Raw genomic sequence first — 21,952 nt, forward strand, 5'->3', positions numbered from 1 at the left:
GCAATATATTCTCATTAACGTGTTTCAGGGAAAACACTGGAAATGAATGCAAGACTTCTTTCATAAGCCAGGGTTACAGGACATTCCTACCACTAAACCTAAATGTCTGCAGACTGGATTAATGCCAATTACTTTTTTCCCCAAAACACTGCAACATTCTGTTGTTTTAACAGCTATTTTGTGTGGAATTTTGCTTCCACGTCATTAATAAAAATACTGTGACCATGAGCTTGTGATAAATGATACTTACCAGCACTTTATTTTGATGCTTGTATTAAAACATGTTTTAACACATTCATTAAACTTTGTAATCATGCAACAATAGACCTTTAATTGCTTTCTTTCCAATTTCAACACTTACCATCCAAAACTGTTTATGATGGTATGATTTTAATTGTTTTTCGATATTTAATTCTTCTCTTAAGTTGTCATTTTTCCCCCCCATTTAGAATGGGTTTTTCCTAGAATTGTTTTGCTTTGTACACAAGGGCATGCAAAATGTATTGTTTTACTACATCAATATAAAGGGGCCCCATTTAGCTCTGTTGGTAAAGCATGACTTGAATCTCGGGCGTCAGGTCCTCCGTGTTGGAGGTTGGGCACAAGGCTAACAGCCCTGACCCGTAAAAAACGAATGTTACGGAAACAGCAACAGGATGTTGCTGCCCCTACATGCTGGAAGGCATACCAGGCAAACAACCATCACATCAATATAAAGCACGTATCTTTCTTCATAGATGGATCCTATGTATTTGAAGAGGCTACAGATTAAACATGGTGATATTATAATTATATTTTACAGAAGGCAGGGCAATTAAAAAAACACAGCATTTAATTGTGATCTTTTTGTATATAAAGGCTGTGTGTGATAGTTTTGTTGGAACTCAATATTACTGATACTAAAAACAAAGTGTTTCCTGTCACTACTTACGACAAGTTCACTTTGTTTTCTTGTCGACTACAGCTTTGCACAATTCCGCTGGTGTTTTTATAACTCAAATGTTAACACATTTTAAAAATGTCAGGCTTTGGTTTAATCATTTTGTAGAATGTAAATTTTCCAAGCATACATCATGTTAATCTCTCTTAATTTCAAATAAGCCTATTGCTCTGACTGAAGTAGCTATATTTAGGATCTTGACAATATCAAGCATAAATATGAAGAAAACCAAAAATGAGGCAAACCATTTCCATTAAAGAATGTGCTACTCTTCAACTGTTTCTTATTTCAGTGCTTTGTGTCATTAAGAAGACATACATAACATGGGCTATGAAAAATTTCAAAGTGCACCCAGTTAGGAATTGCAATGAACAAGCTCAGTGTTTTTGTACCAAGCTCTGAAAAGGCTGTTTGCCTGAAACCGCAATAAAACTACAACAAAATTTTAAAAAATGTATGTCTTGTTATATAATAGTATGTCGTAACACAGTGGCCACTTTAATTGTATACATTCTAAAAGGCAAACTGACTGTTGTAGCAAATGTCTGGCACTTAAAGAATGAACAATGATTTTTTTTTTTCAGCTGACATAATAGGAGACTTCTTCAACAATCATTAGCTGTTATAAAGCACAGCTGCAGCTTTCAATTTGGACAGGAGGACTGAAATACACTGAAGACGAAGGCTGAAAGGCAGCTCTTCTGAAACAATCTAGTGCCAAAAGCTAAATCTTAACAAAGCGCGGATTTGGTTATTTCTTTTCTTAACTAAATGTAAGTGAAGCCACAGCTGTACAATTTTAGAGCATGCCTGTGATTATTCCATTGCTGATTCCATCGCAGTTTGAACACAAAGCACAAATGAGGGCAAAAGAGGTTGTTAATGGATACCAGCATGCAGAAAAGTTACTTTGATCTGTTCATTGCTAGGACAGGTGAGAGGAGATGTAGATTCCAGCCGTGTTTGTTGAAATGTACAAATTGGTCCATTTAAACCTTGCAAGCACTGTACCACATAGCACCTCCTTCAGGTAATCAATTTTTCTGTTTTGTGTCAGCCTGCTGAAATATCGCTTTGGATTACACAAACACCGGGCCTGTAAAATGTACATTGTTGATTTCAGGATATGCAATACTTACAAGAGCAGGAAAGACTGCAATCTAAACCATTTGCAGGGCAATGCACTGCATCACATGGTCTACCACTTCTTTCCAGTGCATTATGACTTATAATTGTAAACCAAAGCATCTGTACATTCAGGCTGCCTACAATCCAAAGATTTCATAAGCTTTCTTGTCATAAATTCTTTCCACTCACAGAACTTACCCTTTTTTTTTTTACACTGTCTATTGATATTCCTGTTGTTGGCTTCATTTTGAATAATTTAATTGTAATGTGCTGAAAAACACTTGAGTGACTGCTGCATCAGCACAAAATCACCTCAACAATGAGCTGACTGGGAAGAGGTGATTTCAGGTAAATGTCAAGCCAGTTGAAAATCAAGTAGGAAAAGAATCCATTTGTCCCGTTTATCAAGAGAATAAGTCTACACTGCTGTCAAGAGCCATCTAGGGTGCTCATTGCCAGTGATTTTTAACGTTGCATGACAAGACGTTACAGCAAAACATGGGCCATCAACAGCGGGCAAGGCTCTGAGTTCCTGACTCAAGTCACCTCAGCAAGATCGATCAGAGAACGAGACAGCAAATGCAAGCTGGATCACAGCACACTTTACATATTGCCTGCTTGTACTGCCAGGTTTACACAGCTTATAACCGTCACAATAGACACCCTGCTGATGACAAATATTAACACGTATGACAAATTTTACCGAAGCCAGATTTGTTCAATGAAATGCCGAGAGCTCGGGGGGTGTTGATGGGGGCTGGGTGCAGCGAAGATGCGCGAGTGTGGACATGCTGGTCAGTTCAGTACCTGCAGCATGCACTGAGAGACCACCCCCTCCGGGATCTCGGGGAAGCGCTGCTTGAGGTCGAGCAGGATCTGATAGTCCAGCTGCTGACTGCCCTGCGCCATCCCAGGACTGCCGGCGTTTCACCGGGAACGGGAGTCAATGGGCCTGCCAATGGCTACAGTCCTCCAGCTCTTCTTTCATCTTCTGAAAAAATAAACAGAGGGTAATTGTCAGCCTTTCACCTTTCGTACAGAACAAGCGTGTCTTCACAGTGCTATTAGGGCAGACTCTGTTCTGGCAGTTTTCCTAGCCAGTCAGCAAACACTGCTGCAATCTGAAATATGAATGCCAAGAACTAATCTACAGCACGCAGTATCAGTGAAGTTACGCTGATTCAGGAACAATACAAATCACATACAGAAGAAACAGCCCTCGTGAGTGAAGGATGTCACAATCTTTGCTGCCACAGAATCTTCTTCTATGGAAGGATTGGCAGGATATCACTTGAGCCAATTTTAAACACTAAAAAAAGAGAAGTCAGTCTGACTTGTTAAGGAAATTGAATGTATTAAACTGAAGAGGAGAAACTGCTGCAGTACAGTGCTGCACTGATTTTAGCAGCTGAAATATGAATATGTATCTTAACAGCAAGCACAAGCAGGTGAACGTTTTGGTAACGTCATAAGTCACTTCACAGGCAGCTCCAGGAGGTAATGCAAAGCAGAGTCTTTATTTGCACCAGCTTAAAAATTACCTCCACCTTATAAAAAAAATGCTACATGTCACAGAAGTCCAATTCCAGCCAAGCAGTGACCTAATAGACCTTGGATGCAACGCTATCTCATTCAATCTGTTCTAGTCTCACAGGCCTGGCAAATACAATCCCTACTCGCTACACAGAAAGGAACGGCTTAATTAAAGCGCAGGCGTTCATACACAGCACAGCCAACGTGGAACCCAGGCACCATCCCAGCATCTCAGGAACCCAAAGCAGCAATTAAAAAGCTCACAGATTTCACGAACAAGGGCTCTGAGCGAGCTGACAAAGAAAAACACTTTTGCTGATCAAAGCTACTGTACTGTTTTCTTTACAACAGGAAGGGGTTCCTGTAAACCTAAGGGTGTAAATCATAGCTCCCCATAGAGCTTGGTACACTCTAAATAAATGTAATACATGCTGCATGTGAGTGTAGTATATACAGGAGTCCTGTATGAGACAAAATGCTGAGTGTTAGCAGTGTAGAATGTATACAGAATGTACTATTTAATGCCTTTTCCAGTTTCTTAAAGTGAATTATCTGATGAACCTGGAATCCCAAGGTTATTGTGCTATACATGCACCTGGCTACTAACACACTCAATGTCTTACGTGAACAGTACATTTTGAGGGAAATAAGTAATATACAAGTTCACATTTTATGTAGCTGTTGTATTAGAGGTTATTAAAGCAACAGAATTATACAGCATACAATAAATAAGAGGGGGTTAACTGTGAAAAGCTGTCATTTCAGGAGCATTGCAGGGTTTCTCATTTTGCCTCACTACAAGAGATAGACCAGTGCTATACACCTGAGTGAGCAAGTACTGTCACAGAACAGACTTCACTTGGGAAACAACTCTGCTTTATTCCATTCAACAGCTGGCGTGCTCGTCCACACAAAAGCGCCAGACTGTGCACATGGGACATGGAACAAAACAACAAACTCACAACATTAAATTCATAACTGGTATTTATAGGCTCAGGAAAACATCTCTTAGAATGGGTTGCACACCCTTAGAATGTTTGAGCATTTGAATCGGCAGCACCCAGGGATACCCTACAAGAAAAGGTTGTAGCTTTCTTATTCAGAGTCAAGTGTGCACATCTTTACATGTTCATTATGGCAGTGTCCTTAAGGTGTGGGATTACACAGCAGCATAGTAATATGACAGGCTATTACTGGAGCTCAGTTGCTAAGGACTTTGATCCTTGCTATTTATATCGTACACAAAAGCTACCAGAAGTGAATGTGCTGGTACACAAAGTTGTTAGTTTCAGCTCTCTGAACAAGTATGTCAATCTGAATAATGCTTTCTCATATAATTACAGATTAACTGTGTGCCCCAGCCTGATTTGAATCCTTCAGGTGATAAGCATACTGTGGGAAGCAGCAGAGATCTCAAGAATGCTGGCTTGTAAAATGCACAAACGAGAAATTCTGGATGCCCACTCTACCTTTCAGCTCAGTCAAACATTCTGAAAGTTAATCTAAACAGATACCAAATACTGCAGGTCCTGCTGCACAGTAACGTGTGAAAGCCCATTCTGTTCTCCCTGAGCCAATGGCTTTGTTGCCAATTTAAAAATGCTGACCGCATGCATCAGTACATTTTCATGAGAAGACTCTACTGCAGTTCCAGAGCTATTTCTCCTGTTCTATGTTCTGGATTACTTTGGCTCATCTGCAACAAAAGCTACACTTGAATGTGCTCCTATAGCAGCTAAAATAAAATTAAGATTAACACTGTATTTGAATACTTAATGAATATTTAAAATTACTTTATTTTCCAATAAATGCACATTGCTTTGTGCATATACAGGCAAACTCCAGGACACAAAAGCAAATCCTTTGTTCTTAAATGGCACATGAAAGCATAAATCATACAACAAATGTTGTATCCTAACAGAGATGTTGAAGAATGTCTAAAAAAGTTCCCATTTTACGCTCCTTTGCAAAAAAAAAAAGTGGAGATGGATTCCTGCTTTACTGCTACTACTCGAAAGAAAAGTCACGCATGCAGGAAAAAAAAAGACCTTGTGTGTTAAAAGTACAATGCAGCCAGAAAACAGATTGTAGGCACCGATCATGGAAACTTTTATCACTCATTTTGAACACTAAGCGAAAACACTTTCACTGCAGTTAACGTGAAGTTAGCTGAACTGACGCAGTACTGCGGTGTCAGCAGGCGCTGCTGTTGTACCAACACAGGCCCACTGAAGAAGAGATACAGAGAAACAAAGAACAGCAGAGGCAGAAGACCCTCGTCTTCGGCACAGATAATCCCTCTGCCCCGAGGCGGGTGTCCGAGATGAAGCCGAAGCCCCGAGGCCAGGGGGGATGAGGTGGATGAACATGAAAGCGATCCTCAGCCACCACAGTCAGCCTGAAGGGAAAGACGCTCCTGCGCGGATTACAAAAGGCCGCTCTTACAAGCGCAGAGAAAGCTTTCATAGCCACCCTTCAGGAAGTTTGGGATCAACTCAACAGAGAAGAATAACTCAAGGTGAAAAAAAGTTGAGTTCTTCATCGATTTCGAAACTTCCAAGTGATCACATAAAAAAGAATTACAACCATGACATAAAAGACAGAGAAAACTGATTCTTTTTGTTGTTGCTCACTACCAGTTTGTGGCATCATTTGGAAAATATTCACTTCAGCAATAAGCAAACCCCAACCCCATTTTTTCCAAAAATTCAATAAATGGTCCATAAATCACCTAGAACAGAATGCAAAATAGGGTAAAGCAGACTAAAATCCTCTCTTTTCCGAAACGTGGAAGCACATGATAAATATTTTAATCCTGAATATTAAACTAAATACAAAACATTCTTGGGTCAGGCTGGGCAAGACTCCACTACTATGTAGCAAAGACTGCTGGATACAAACCTCAACCACAAAAATGATTTTACTTTAAGGACTTAAAACTGCTACAAACCTCTAGCCAGGCCACTGCTGTGTGCCCCAGTTCCTGGCAGACAGCATTAATGAATTTGTGGGTGAATCTACAGCACAGCTGTTAAGTGAAAGCTCAGGGTTATGGTTTTATCTGCTTCAGCCATCTCTAAACCCTTCCCATTATCCCCTGAACTCTTCCCTCACTGCTAAATTTAGAACACTGCTGAAGGAAAGAGTGCTCCTCTGAACAGTGCAATCAGGCAAACACAAACAAGACTAAAGTGGGCGGGTGAGACCCAGCCTAGTTTCCGATCTGATTCCAATCGTTTAGGTCTCTGAAGGGCGTTTACTGAACGTGTTCATTCTGTACAAAATATCATTTATCACAAAAACCAGGAAGCATTTCTACCCCATTAGCAAAACTGGTATGTACTGCAGACAGCAACGGCTCATCTGTAAACAAGCATTTTGTTCTGCAATACTGACCCAAAAGGGGTGAACTTTGGGGGCGTCTCACATCCTGGCCACTTGAAACGTACATTTTCACCATGAGGTCTTCATTGTTGCCAACGTCAGGCTAAAGCACGAGATTGAGAGTCTCCTGCTGATTATTTCTACGCACTGACTGATTCAGATTTCAGTTCTTCCTTTACCGCTCTGTAAACCACAGCTTGCCTGCACTTAACAACCTGGAATGAAAACAGCAAACACACAACCCGCATGAAACACTGCAAAAATAACTATGTATGAACAGCAAAATGAAAGTGTTCGAGACTCCAATTAAGACCACAAAATAAGTGAGAACAACATCAAACCTGTTGAGTAAAGAATCTTTGAGATTCATGAAGGAGAAGAGTTGCTGTCTGGTAAGCTATAGTATAATTCTGACAGACCTACTGTCCAGCTGACTCCCGGGCTTCTAATACGTTAGGAGAAATTTCACTAGCAGGTTCCCTATTCAATAAATCAAAGTGTTTGGCACAGACTCAAAAGTTAGAGGAAAATCCCCATGATCCAAGGGATTAGACAATAAAAGTAAGCCCCTAAAAGTAACAGCTTTACACAACACTATTGCAAAGGATCCTTACAAGTGGAGTATACCTACTGCAGCTTTGCAAAGGAAAAAAAAGGCATGTTTCTGTTGACATTCTTTACCCCCCAAGCTAGTGTTTTAGTCTCTGAATAAATAACTTAAGACGGAGGCCTTTATACCCAAAAATACCCGCTACTTAGCACATTTTATTTTGGCCTTCTCTTGATTTCCTTCACAATCCAAATGTCACCATAGTCCATAAACACGCTACATCAGTCTGATCGACAGACACTGGCGGCCTGCAGAATCAAGGCAATCAAACCCCCCTTTAAAAAGAGCATAAGGCTACAAATACCAGGAGACCCATCGGGTTCAGCTGGTTCCTAGCATCTGAACGTCTTGATCTAAAACACACCCTCTCTCCCCAAGGCCGTGTCCCAACACACACTCGTACGGTTTCATGCCCAGCACATGCGCGTTCCCGCTCGGTCTGCAAGGACTCGGGGCGTCCCATTTCTAAATCTGTTTCACAAGGGTGCTCAACAGCGCCCTGAATGTGCCCTTCTCTGAAGTCCGCATCGGAGGGGAGTCCGCTGAAGGGAACCACCCTCAGTCGTCACGGAGCGGTGATGTTTCATGGTACAGCCCAGCAAAGTGGAAAGAAGCTGCCCTCAAGAACACAATATTCAAACAATAGTCAAATTTAACTTTTTTACGGCATTAAAAATCATAGTATTTTATGGAAAAACAAAATTTAATTAGGCTACTTGAGACTCATACTGTATGTATTCTAGGTACAAAGGGCTGACATAAAGCTCTGATTTTGTCACCCCATTCAGACTGACCAATTGGTCCTGTTGACCAATGAATCCTAATCCCAGTCCTCGCTTTGCTGGTGCTTCGCTGCATGGGGAATCCTGTTCACAGCGGGCTAGTGACATGACCCAGGCCAAAACTGCGGAGATGGCCGGTATCATTTGAACAGGACTTCTGTTGAAAAAATTCTCTCTCAAATATATGCAATTTAACCTCACCTGTCTCCCAAGGGCACCCACCTCTACAGGACTCAATGACAGTGCCTGGAGATGTCTGGATAGGCTTTTTACTCATTGTCATGATCAGCGTCTGACTCACACAGAACACAAGCCAGTGTCTATCGTGGACCAGAACAGTAAACAACTAAACCAAGAACCAGATTTACTGACAAACGACTCAACTGCATTCATGTCCTTGATTCCTTACCTTATCTTTTGGTTGCCCTGTATTGCTCAGAGGGGTGCGATCAAATACTGATGACCTGCAGATACTCAGCATGCATTAAAGATGATTAAACTTTCATTAACACCCAACCATGCTCTCATTTCACCCCAGAGAGGCAATAATTACAATGGGTATCCAAGGTGAGAGAATTATGGACCCTTTAATTGTTCTTAAATCAGCTCCGATAATTACAGCCTGAACCGAAACATAACACTTAAAGCATTATCCGACTGAAAATGAAAGCCTTGGGAAGTCCAAGCGAAAGAATAGGTACAGCCTAGGCACTTCTCCAGATACAGTTGTTTATATGCGGCACTACAGGAAAGCAGGGAATTTTAAGTTGTGCCGTTTCACTGTGTCACTTATTTCCCTTCGACCTGGCAGAGGTCATGCCCCGCAGAAACAGACCCTGAATATGAATCAAACTGCCAAGGTGATGTCCTGCTGCAGAGCAGCTACAAGCTCAGAGTATTCTAAAGCAGTTCCACCGGCAGTGGTGTTTTAGAACTTGACTGTTCTCTGTGCAAAAACAAATGGTTCTGCTCTAAAAACTAAGTTCATTTCCAACATTTGTTTGTTCTTAAAATCAGGTATAAAGCTAATCTTACTGGCCTTTTTTATTTATTATTTATAAAACGTATATATTTTATTTATTTACTGCTCGTCTCCTTTTATTCCAGGCTAGATACATGAATGCATCCTGGCTCTATTGCCCCCAGGCCATCCTTTTCATTCCGAAATGTTTTACAGCCCAAGACTGTAGCCTTGTTGTCTGTTGTTCATGTATGTCAGCTAAAAGATGCAACAGGCAATGAGAGAAGTGAGCAGGATTGGTGTATTTGTTAAAATAAACACCAAAAACTAAAAGGAGCAGACACCATCTCATTGGTGAGAGCTAAAGCACAGTATTCTGGTACAAAATGGTTCTTAAAGAACTCCTTCAAGAAGAGAAACATCTGACTCCTGGTAAAGTAATGTCCTATTTTCTGCAACAAATTAAAAAGGAAAGCGAATACAAAATTCATCTCCCAAAGAGACCAGATTTACTAAATTCAGTTACAACTGGAAAATTAAAAATAAAGTCACCTAAAAATGACTCAAAATCCAGTCTATTTTACTTGTCATTCTTTCTTGAGTATAGACTGTTAACTGTAGCTCTTAAAATTACAGAACAGAAGTGTAATTTTATAGAGGGGAAGATATCCTTACATGGATTCTTACAATCAATAAAAGCCAATACTAACAGGGACAGATTTATAATATCTGCTGCAACTAGAGGCAGGTGCTCACTAATCAGCAGGTGGAGCAGGTTTTCCCCATTATTTTCACTAGTGTAATTTTAAAAACACGTTTGCCAGTTTAGTTTATACTCGCAAAGTTATCTAACAGCAGGACAGACAGAAAACGCATTTTATCCCGATCTTCCCAAGTTCCTGTTCTCAAGGGTTGACCACGCTTGTTTACTGTAAACACCAAGGATAACAATTATCTTAACCGCAGAGCACCAAATGAGACTCTCTGTGGATCTGAAGTAGTTGAAAGGTTTTACATTAAGGACACTTTTATAGGTCCTATAAAGTTTTACCAGGTATGAAAAACACACACAGAAATGCTGCTTCATTGCAGAGGCAGACTTGGTATATTATGTGCGTTACTTTGAGTGCCTTAAATCTGTGCTGCAAGTCAAGCTGACCATACTTTCTAGCACAAGACAACTGGATACAACAGAAGCACAGTGTTAGCTTTGCTCTTCTGAAGCTGCAGAGTCCAGGACTCCGCGTGCAGTTGTCTCACTCTTATCACCTTAAAGCATAAAACATGAAAGACGGATTCTAAAAACGCCAAACGTTTTGGCATCTTCTAGGATGAAAAGTACGTTAAATATTCAATATTATTATAATTATTTTCATGCTGAAAGGCAAAAACTTCAAACTTAACAGCTAAAACACATGCATCATACCTTCAAACAGCCACTGGGGCCTCTGTTTTGTTCATGCATACAAGAATGGCTTTCCTTCTTTAATGGTGGGGGCTACGACTAAAGCTCTTGGCCTGTAACCGGTCCTCCTAATTTGCGGAAGATACATTCCTCAAGTGTCTGCGGATAATGAAATACCCTCTGCTATACTGTATATATATACATACACGGTGGGTATACCTATCACACCTTTCAAACCAAAATAAATATGCCCTTTTACAAAAGAAATACACACAGAACTGCACTACTCTTCCATTATAAAAGGAAGACGATGAACCGAGCTTGTCTGACTGCAAGCACACAAAACTCCAGATGAGGAAGGAGTATATTGGGTTATCACTGGGGTACTGGAGAAGGGTTTGAAATTTTGATTTGAATAAAAGGTTCTTCCTTTTCTAAGTCAAGGTATGTTGTTTGTCTGCCGTCCTATAACCCTTAGCATCTCCCCAGCGAGGGCTACAACCCTCTGAGCCTGGCTAACTAAATCACACGCCTGCAGGACCACACTACAGTCGGCCTGTCGTTACCCTCTGCTTTACTCCTTTGACACATCTAGGCCCGACTACAAAATAACCAGTGACAAACACAAGGAGGCCATCCAGCCCACACAGTCTGTGTTTTAGTTAGTAGATAAGTGGTCTATGGATCTCACCCAGCTTCTTCTTGATTGAAGCCAGAGTATGGGAATCAACCTCACAGCTGGGTAGCTTGTTACATATTTCCATGATTATTTTGGGAGAGAAGTACCCCCTGTTCCCAGTTTTAAATACCCTTCCAGATAGTTTCCACTTGTAACCCCCGTTTTATGTTTATTCTGAGGACACCCACTTCATTGTCTTTGTCGTTGCCTGAAAGAAGAAGATTCTTTCAGATAGTCTTCTCCGTTCAAGACTTAAAAGAACTCCCTCCCTCTCATTTAAAAAACACAATCCAAACTCTCACACAGGTAAAAACACACAAGGCGACAGAGATTCTTCAGATGCTTTAAAACTGAGCACAACAGTCGTCTTCTAGTGCAGCGATTCTGCCACAGACTGGGAGAAACTGCTAGCTACAGCCAGGAAAAAGACTAAACTCGTCTTTTTGAGATGAAAGGCACTGGATCCTTACCACACGAACGGTTTTATAAGTCACTTGTGTGCTCAAGCTTATGATTACATTAAAGTTCAAAGGCAAGGAGGATATCTCCAGTGCTGTACTTTATTATTTAATGCAGCTCATAAAAAAGAGAACAGGAGGAGCACCTGTGTACAACTCCAGCTGAAGCAAGACCCCAAACAGCACCTGCAGAGCCTGCCCGGCCTAATCATTTCACAGGACCCCGCAGCTGAAAGAATCCTCTCGTTCGAGCCCACGGCCAGTTTGCAGCTCTGGAGCGTAACTGGTCTGAGCCACAAGATAAGCTCTCATTTTATTTAAAGTAAATAAATGCTTCAAACAACGCCTCTTTTGAATTGCTTCCACTGAAACTTGACGAGAAAAAAAAAAACTCAGGGTGGAAAGTGAACTTTTTTCCATGACAGTGGCAGAGCAGCCCAGAGTGTTTCACACCGCCTGTGGCCGACGGTTTTGTGCCCTGCCTTGGGCCATTAAGAGAAAAGCTCCCCCATGGGCATGACAGTCCCCAACTGCCACAGCAAACTCACCCTACAGCGTGCACAGGAAAACATTCGCTGGTTAAAGGGGAAGTTCTGTGTAGGTGCTGCAAGAGGAATCTGGACTGCAAAATTTGTAACCCCAGTTTTGCTACTGCTGGGCTTAAGTGAGAGTACTTGATCAGTCTCTTCCATACAGAAAAGAAGAACAGAAATGTTATCTGATCTACACAATAGCCAATGCACATTTTGTTTTGGAGTTTAAAATCAATCTTTCATTAAAGAGGCAGTCTCTCTAAACATCCGTTTGCTGGATCCAGAGTTACTCATTTTACACGAATAACCAGTCGCCCAGGTTGGAGCTCCAGCTTAATGCTCCCCTGATACTTACAGCTTCACCACACACCAGGATAACGCTACAAGTGGGGTAAAAAGAAAGGGCAATTGTTTTGATGATTTCTTCAGGTGATTTGGTTGCACCAGCATTTGCCTGGAATTGATAAAAAGTCCTAGTAGGTGCTGGTGGCCCTACGGGCTTGTGAAAAACGGTGACACAAGGCAACTGTTTAACACAGCAAAGGCTCTTCCAATATCCACTTCCACTATTGGCGGTATCAAATACGCAACATTGCCAAATTTTGCACGGCTCAGATGAGCACCCTAACAGTCCTGCAGGAGCACAGTGGCCGCTGTGGTAGGCTCCAGCTTTGACACTGGGCACCCCGGCCGCTGGTCTCCAACAGGAATGCACCGACATCAACTGCACCATCCGGGGCAGCGGCGCCGGAGACACCTCCTAAATAATGAAGTATCGCCTGCAGGGGGTGAGAGCCAGCCGCATGGCCACACAGCTGGTGCCAGGAAAAAGGGGCCCACGCCATTGGCCAATCACAAACCCCGACACAGCATGCGGGGGGCCGTGCTGCTGCAGAGCAGAGCCCCAGCGCCATGGAAACAAAGGCCGAGGAGCTACTGCACCTGACCCCGCTGACAGCCCCAGCGCCGAAACACCCCAGCAGACTACAACGGGACCAGGGCAAAAAAAACAAACAAACACAGAGCGGGATTCGCGTTGTTCTCCGTGCCGGGAAGCATCAGGGACAGCGGCTCGATGGGCCGCTGTCAGCTCAAACGATATGTGATGATGCCACCGCACCTCAGTGGCACAACTCCCCCCTTTCTGAGATAACGCAGCACGAAGCGATGATTAAAGGAAGTTCAGCCCGTGCATTGACAGCCAGCCTTTGTTACAGCGACCGTCTATGCCGTGAACAGGACGGCAGGCCTACAAGTTCTTGATGACACATAAGGGCAACGGAACCCTTCGTTTTTACACCCATTCGCGTTATTATTTCCAGCTACGTTAAAACTGGCATTGGCTCCAGACTCCGCCACACACGCACGATGAGCCTGCCCAGGCCGCACCGCACCGCACACACCTGCCAGGGCTGGCAGGGGCAGACGGGGCCAGGGCTGGACAGAAAGAGACACGTTTCGCCGTGCCGCCGTCTGCCGAGCTGCTCAGAGGGATGAATTCAAAGGAAAGAGAGGAGGAGGAGGGGGGGGTGGTGGAAACAAACCAGTGCGTGCAAAGTTACTGTCCGGACATCGCTTTTCCTCACGAACTGTGGCAAAGCAAACCCCGGACGGGCATTCAAGACACTTGTCCCCCCACCTGCAAGCCTGAAAGGTGAGCCTTTCGGGAGCTTGGCGGAGGCGAACACACACCGCGGCACCGACGGAGCGATACACAAGCTGCGGGTCCCTGGACATCACCAGGCGCCACAGCGGACCTCCGGCCGGCGTGCGATGCGGACGCACCGAGGAGTGCATCCGCAGTGCTGGGCAATCGCCCACACTCATTATCAGACCCCACAACAACAGAAACAACAACAACAAGAAAAAAAGAGCCCCCCCAAAAAAACGATTAAAAAACACCACACTGTGAAGCTGAGACTCAGATCCCCCTTCCTGGACCCGGTACACTTTTATGTTACATTGTAATGACGATGGCTGAAAGGCGGAGATACTCAGTATCCCCCCCTTCCCCTCCCCATTACTAGAAGTACTATTATATTATTATTACCAGCTGCAGGCTGCAGGTTTGAGTGCAGTTCTTACCGTCCTCTCACTCTCTCCCTCCTGCCATGACTCAATCTGGTTCACAGCCTTCATGCACCAGGGAAATATCGCGGCCCCCGGACCGAGCGGGGAGGGGGGAAGGGGGGGGGGGTCGGCTCGGCGTCTTACGCTGTCCGGTTCTACTCCACTCTGGATCCCGGCTGCTGGATCACGACGCAGGCCCTGAACCGACGTCAACCAAATTCACAACATGGCGGCGGGGAAGGGGGGTGCTGGGAGTATCGCGAGATTACGGCTCGGCCACCCGGAAGAGAGACATGCCCGCGGTTTGGACGGGAGATCATGACAGACGGAGGAGGGGGGGTGGTTTAAAAGTGACAGAGGGAAGCGGGAGTTTCTGTCGAACAAGTTCCGTAGACGCGTCGAGTATCACATGAATGCTTTACCATAAAGTAATGACCGGGTTAGCATGCACATGTCGTAACGGGTCAGGCGTACACCCGGCTTCGTCCGTTTCGTGTTGTAGAAACTGCAGGCTATTGTGCAAACTGCACCGACGAACCACGAAAGACGGCACATGCAAGCAAGCCCTAGGCAGATGCACTGTATCTGTGCAGTCTATACACAGGAACTCGTAATTGTTTACAAGTCCGAATTGTCTGCTGCCTAGGTGCTACAGCGGTTTAAACCTGCAGTATTTCAGACTGGTTCTCCTGCAGTATCCTACGGTCTATACATGAAACAGGCGATATTATGAAATACCTGCATGGGAAAATAAAATATATTTGTAATCGTAAATCACTGATTTTGTGTTGTGCAGGGTTGACGCTTGCGTTTGATTATTCTAAGATCCAAAGACTACACTGTGCGGTGTATAACTGATTGTCTTTGCAACATGTGTGTAGAGAGGCTTCAGAGCCGCTTTTCACAGAGCAGAGAAGCGACACGGTTACCCAGCTGAGATCTCAGGATCGAAAACCTGAGAGGGGCAAACCGCAGTAAACCACGTAAACCGTTGGAGGTGTGAGAATATGAGAATAACCAGTGCAAATCCATATGGACATGCAAACCTCACACCGAGACAGGTGCCCAAGGCCACCTGTCTCCAAGTTAAACCTTGGAGCCGGGCAACGGCAAAGCCGACCAGTGTGTCTCATATAAAGCAGTATTTTGTGCACGCATCATGTCACATTGCAGTGTAGCAGTTTTGAAAAGTATTAATACAATAATTGAAAAAAAAAAAAGAGCTCGAAACCTGAAAACCCGCTGTATCAGGAAGGAATGTCTTGCATGGTCAGTCAATTACAACTCTGTTCTGAACATGTCTAACGTGCTGTGCGGAGATGTGATGTATCCTAGCAACCCCCTCCTGAGACCGTTCCCACAAGCACGTATCAGCTCTTTGATTGGGAGCTGCATTGTCATTGTCTGGCTTGTACAGCTGGCTGGTTGACCACATGCCTCACTGAGGAGTGGTTCCAACCTTTGTTGGACCAGAATGACTCACTTATTTGTCTTCATGGTTTTATTTCTTATCATGTCTGTAATGTTTTTATTTAGGGCTCAGAGAAGAAGAAAAAAACAACATTTCCTGAATATTCCTTGATGAATTTCTGGGAGTTGGTACCTTTCCTTAATAAAATAATAATTGAACACTGTTCAGTAAAAAAAAACCAACAACAACAATTGATTTTGTGTTTTGGAAAAAATGTGATTAGATGTAACTTTCAGTTAACAGTTCTGTGTTTTATTTTATTTTCATCATCTGCGAAATAAAATAATGTGAATTACTTCCAAAAAAAAATAAACATAAGTAAAGAATAAATGAAAAAGTGATATTTTGACTTGACTGTTTTGAGTATATCAAGACTTTGATGCTTTCTTCTAAATGAAGATCATAGCTCAGATCATTTTTGCACGTGTTAGTTCTATGGGGCTTGTAGCGAACAGATCACTCTCCAAGGCTTAGTAGTAGCTGCAGTGAGCCAGTTTTTCAAGTCTGCACCTACCTGCACCACAGCACACAGTGTGCTGAAAAGCGACTTCAGTATGTGAGTAATGATTGGACAACAAATAAAGAATCAAAGGAAAAAGGAAAACAGCCATCTACACAGGAAACCGTTCTTGCCTTCGAAGTTGACCGTGATATTGTCAGCTAGCAACTGCAACTTCAATGTCCTGCAAAATAAAGCAGTTCCAGTTTTGTTTACTGAAAAATGTGCACAGGTTATGAATGGAATTGTGCCATCTGGTGGTGAGAAAGGAAACTAAGCAGTGGTTCTCACGCTTTAGGGGATGGATTTATATGCTCCACCTGCAAAAGAAGTTTGCATTATACTTTGAGCACACGGACGCATTTACATGGGCAAAGACTACTCACAGGGGCAGCTTAACAGTCAGACAATAAAGCTGTAAACTGCTCAACTTTGAATTATATTTAATTTTTTTATTATATAGAGATGATATAATAAAACATTTAAGTTTGTACTTTATATAAGTATTCATTACTTTCACGATGACGTGTTTAATATTTTCCTGTCATGAAATTAGGGCTCTGTATAGTAAATGCTTGGGGGAAAAATGCATTGAAATGTACGGATGATTTCTGTAACAGAACAAGGAACATGTAATATCTAATGAGATATGCTGATGACACACACTACGGAAAAAGAAAGGCTACTTCATTTGTGGAAATGTCTCCGTTTCTGTAAATTTTGTGTTTTCGGTTTGTTGACCAATTAAATATGCAACAGACCTACAACATTTTGGATTTCGTGGTTTATGAACTTTTCTATGTTTATGTGTTTAGATTCCTGTTTTAAATTTAGCGCTCTTCAAAGCTTGTTATGCTGCTTGAGAAGAACTTGAATTTTATTACACTTTGAAACGTTACCTATCAGAGAGGAGGGATGTGAGTCAGATTAAACCACTACTTCACACCTTTCGCAAGATGGGATGAATTGGAAAATCTTCCAGTAGAAGTGCTGGCTTCCACGTTTGCATCACACATAGGAGGGATTTACCGCCTCAGTCTTTTCACTGACAGGTGCCTGTTCAGGGATCGTTTATTTTTCTCGGCCTTGAAAAGCTGGAGCACGAAAATGAAGCGTGACTATTTTTGTTAATACCGTTTATGATTAAATACGGCTCGTCTCCTGTTCTTATTTTGATGTGATCACACAAGTAATTTCCTGCTTTTGCTGGGATCGAATTGTTATAAGGATTGCAAAACGATATCCTAAGATAAAAAATTGTAAATGTGTAGACCTTAATTCTAAACAACAACAACAACAACAACAACAACAACAACAACAAAAAACAAATTGAAAAAGTTAAATGACATTAATTGTGGTATTGTTTCAACATCATTAACTAGACGACTGCCACCTGGTGGTCAAATTGTATTTCAGCAGAATTCAGACGGTCAGAAAGAACCGAGGAAAGATTTGTCAGCATCTGTCTTCAGGAGAACGTCTTAACTTACCTTTAAAGCAAGGGCTTCTGTAGATATACAACCCACTTCCACCCAAATCTCCCAGAGGAAAAAAAAACAACCAAAATATTCATATCGGTTTTTTCAGACCTGCCAAAGCCCAGTGTTCATCTCAGGGAATTTTAATTAAGCTCCTATCTGTTTCAGAAACCGACTGGTTAACAGAGTCATTGATAGTGAATGACAGAGGAAGAGAAAGGTTTATAGTGGGCGAATGAATGTATTAACTGAGGTGACAATATAGCAGCCCTGTAATTGTGTGAGCAGTTTCTGGTCCTGCCAGATACAATAGCTTAGTTTTGAATCATTCCTTTATTTTAAATATAATTACTATGAGAAGCAGCCAATTAGACTGAAATGACATTAAATCAATTTAATAGTGCATTTTTGTTTTGTTTCTTTATTTATTCCCTGCCAGTTCGTTGTCTGCAGCTCTGCTTAATCAGCCATACAGTAATTGAAAACACTGGGCTGATAATTAACCCTGAAGACTGGGCTTCAGGAAGGTTCTTTGAGTATATCATAGAGACAGTAATAATGTCTTAATAAACTGGCAGCCTGCAAAGTTGTTTACCTATAATTTATTTCCATGTCAGATCATCAATCACAGTAAACTCAGCTAACATAAGAAAAATACATTAAGCGGGCACATTATACAGGTAAATTATGAGACTGATTTTTAAAGTGTGAACTCTTTATGAGGTTCAGGGCTGCAGCTGGAGAACCATAGATTTAGCTTTTAAAGCATTCACAATCCATATCTAGGCTTTAAACACTTCACATGGAATCAGCTATTACTTCTCAGCACTGCTTAGTGCCATGGTACTGTGAGAGAAATACAGTCTGCTAAATAAATTAGTACCCCAGAGGTACCATTACTGCCAGAAAGATGTGTGTAATGTATATCAGGTTCTGGAAGGCAACAAGGCAACATGAGCAATTGAAATAAAAATGTACTTTGTGTAAATGTGAATCTTTAATATTTATCTTTAATCTAATGCAGGCCCACATTCAGCAGAAATATGTTTTCTTTGAAGTGGTTGGTATAAGGGCAGGTGGCTGGTACTGCAATACGAGAATAACACAATCAGTGAGAGGCTGTCTGTTTTGTCTTATGGGTTTAATTTAAATGGTTTCATCTCACATAGCACCTCACATCCATTCATTTCCTCATAATCTTCGGTAAAGGAAAGTTAAAGAACTGTCAAATCATTAATTGCCTATTGATGGGCAACATTTTGTCAGCAGTTATAGTCCAAAATCACCCCAATGTTATCCTGTAAATTCTGCTTGCCGTAAAGTGATTCAAGCTGATAGAAACTAAGTATGCTCTGAATTTTGTTTAAATGCTCATAGTGTAAATCTTCCCGAGGCCTGCGTCTGATGGGATGCTCAGAGAGATCTAGAATACCGTCATACAGTTCTGTATGTACTTTAACCACGAGTGGCACCGGCCTGCTCAACAGGCATGGCACAACACGAGAAAAGCTCATGTGGTTTGGAGAGGATCATGCAGATTTGGCATGGAAGAGACAGTTTCACTCACTTTGGAGCAAGAACAGCATAATATACTATAAAATGATGAAATGGGCCCTTTAAGCTGAATTCTGCAAGTTTCAAAGAACCTGTGAAACTAGAAAAGGAACCGGAGTGTCATGTTGTTTATGTCAAGCACAGTTCTTTCCGGTCCCTATGCAGACGACACAATCTGGGTTAAAGTGAGAAAACACAAGGGAAAAAGTCATGCAGGAGACAGGACTGGAGACAGGGGGTGTGTCCTTGGTGCGCTGGTGTACAGAGAAGGTGTGGCTGATACAAACAATCCAAAGAATAAATCCAAAGGCGAATCCAAGAAACGGGCAAAAGTCCATAGCCAGGTGATCCATCCAAAACGCAGGATTAAAAACAGGAACTGGGTCGGAACCGGCGAGGGGAACAGGAACAGGCTTAGAAAATTAAAAACATAACGGAGCCAGGCACATCCAGGTCCCGGGCTCACACGATTAGGAAACCAGATGCAGAGCCTTGAGTGAAGTGAGCGCCTGGCTTTTAAAGGTGAACTGAACCGGGATAGGAACAAGGAACAGGTGTGGGAAATGAGGCAAACGAGGAAGGGCTGGAGCGCCCTTAAGAGGAGGGGTTTGCCATCGTGACAGTTTAATGTCCCTCACACCTCACACAGTGTTTCTTCTTTTCCTGTTAGCTACATAATCTTGAGACCATGCAAAACGTTAATATGCAGTGTTAAATATGATGAAGAAAGAGCAAAAGACCTGTCATTGCTTGCTCTTGGATAGATGTACTTAAATGTAGTGGTTTAAGGGCATCGGCCCCTCTCAAAAGACAATGCAAAGCTTTGTTTTGGTTTTCAGAAATACAGTAGCTTTATCCCAACTCTTTTGGTTTCTGGAGTGGTAAATAATGGCTAATCCCGGAGAGGGGATAAATCCAAAGCTGGCTGCAGGCAAGAGGTTGCCACTAGATCCGATTCAGGAGATACATCACACTAATAAACCGACACCTTCTGGGCCAAAGGGTGAGAACACAAAGGCTCCCAGGGAGATTAACAGCAGAGGTATAACAGTTGTATTTATCATTTAGAAATTAAACATTGATTTCATTTCATACGCTGTTAGCCTTTTGCCCAGTATATGAAGCCCAGTATTTTGATGGTGTTTAGCATCAAGAGGGGGCCCCAAGAGAAAAAAAACAAAAAAAAAACAGGCCAACAATTCTGGGAAATGACTCGTCCAATCGCCCCACACCATGGCAGGACCAGCAGGATTGCTGTGGGGGGAAGGGGTCCCCTTTTTCTTCGTGCAGTTTCCAAAAGCTAACAGTGTTGACAGAATATGAGTGAAAACACGGTTCCGGTTGGAACAGAAAACTTCCCCGTGCCGTGTGCCGGTCGGATCTTTGTCATTAAAGAAAAGAAAGGTTACTAGAGAGGGAGAGGAGGCCATTCGAGTCCATCCAGCCCATCTGCTGGTAGCTTATTGGTCCAAGGATCTCTTGAAAGAAACCAGGATGGCTGGGCAGCTTGGTCCAGACTCCCACAACCCTGGTTGCCACCATTTCCCACACAGGCTGTTGTTAGTCATCAGAAAGGCCCAGCATGGCATGGCGTTTCAGTTCATCCACTCGTGTTCCTCATGCCTTTTTACCGCCCCACATAGCACCTGCGCTGGCTGCGTACATTCAAATCATCGTCGTCTTATTAGAAATGACTTACCATACGAGTCAGTAAGAACAAACAAGAGAAGACCATTCCAACCAACTAGCACGTGTGATTTTTAGTAGCTAAATAATCCTAATGTCTCATCCAGCTGGTTTCTGTCAGAGACATTGCTATCAGCCTCGATGTGGTGATGGGTTAGCTTGTTCCAAAATTCCTTTCGTGTCAAGAAGTACTGTACCTATGTACCTTCTCCTCAGTTTTGAATTCGCTTGCCCCGAGTTTTCATTTGTGTCCACTAGTTGACGTTCCACTGCTGATTATAAAATTAACTCTCATCTTTGATCAAGACTAAAACGGTTTAGTTCTTTTAGCCTGTCGGAGAAGCACGTTCTCTTGAGACCAGGAATGAACCCGTTCAGTCTTCTCTAAATGATTTCAGAGCAGCAGAATCTGTTTTGTATTGTGGTGATCAAAACTGTACACAATAACAAGGTTCTACATCGACATAACATCCCTTGATTTAAATTCTGCACTCTTAATGATACGTCTTTTTATTGCTTCCTCACAGTTCTTCTCAAGCCTAAATTAAGCCTAAGCCTAAAGTCAAACTTAAGTTATCACTGTACTGCCTTCTTTAGTCTGTTTCACCCTGAATACCCCTTGACTCACCACACACAAAACATTTGCTGATGGGAATGGATGCACAAGAAGTGCAGTGACATATTAACACTGCTTACCTTAAGGTTCTGTGCTTAACCTGACCCTGACTTTTGCTGCAGAGTTTCATCACCATGAAGTACAGTACAATGAGTCTGCAGCTAC

The 21,952-nt window shown here is 42.5% G+C and overlaps 1 protein-coding gene across 3 annotated transcripts in view; it reads right to left on the reverse strand.

The window, feature by feature from the left end:
* tab3 (TGF-beta activated kinase 1 (MAP3K7) binding protein 3) overlaps positions 1-14,778 on the reverse strand; it is a 29,085-nt gene extending 14,307 nt beyond the window's left edge. The window contains exons 1-2 of one of the 3 annotated variants that reach the window (XM_088646723.1): positions 14,628-14,778; positions 2,876-3,059 (exon numbers count right to left, since the gene is read on the reverse strand). In XM_088646723.1, the coding sequence (XP_088502849.1) occupies positions 2,876-2,977 (102 nt within the window). In that variant the 5' untranslated portion in view covers positions 2,978-3,059; positions 14,628-14,778. Of the gene's footprint in view, positions 1-2,875; positions 3,060-14,463 lie in introns of all 3 variants that reach the window. The other 2 variants (XM_088646717.1, XM_088646732.1) reach the window with 2 other exon arrangements.
* Between the last annotated feature and the right edge of the window lie 7,174 nt (positions 14,779-21,952).

This window comes from Lepisosteus platostomus, chromosome 2 (genome assembly GCF_059453375.1).
Source record: "Lepisosteus platostomus isolate fLepPlt1 chromosome 2, fLepPlt1.hap1, whole genome shotgun sequence".
Lineage (NCBI taxonomy): Eukaryota > Metazoa > Chordata > Actinopteri > Semionotiformes > Lepisosteidae > Lepisosteus > Lepisosteus platostomus.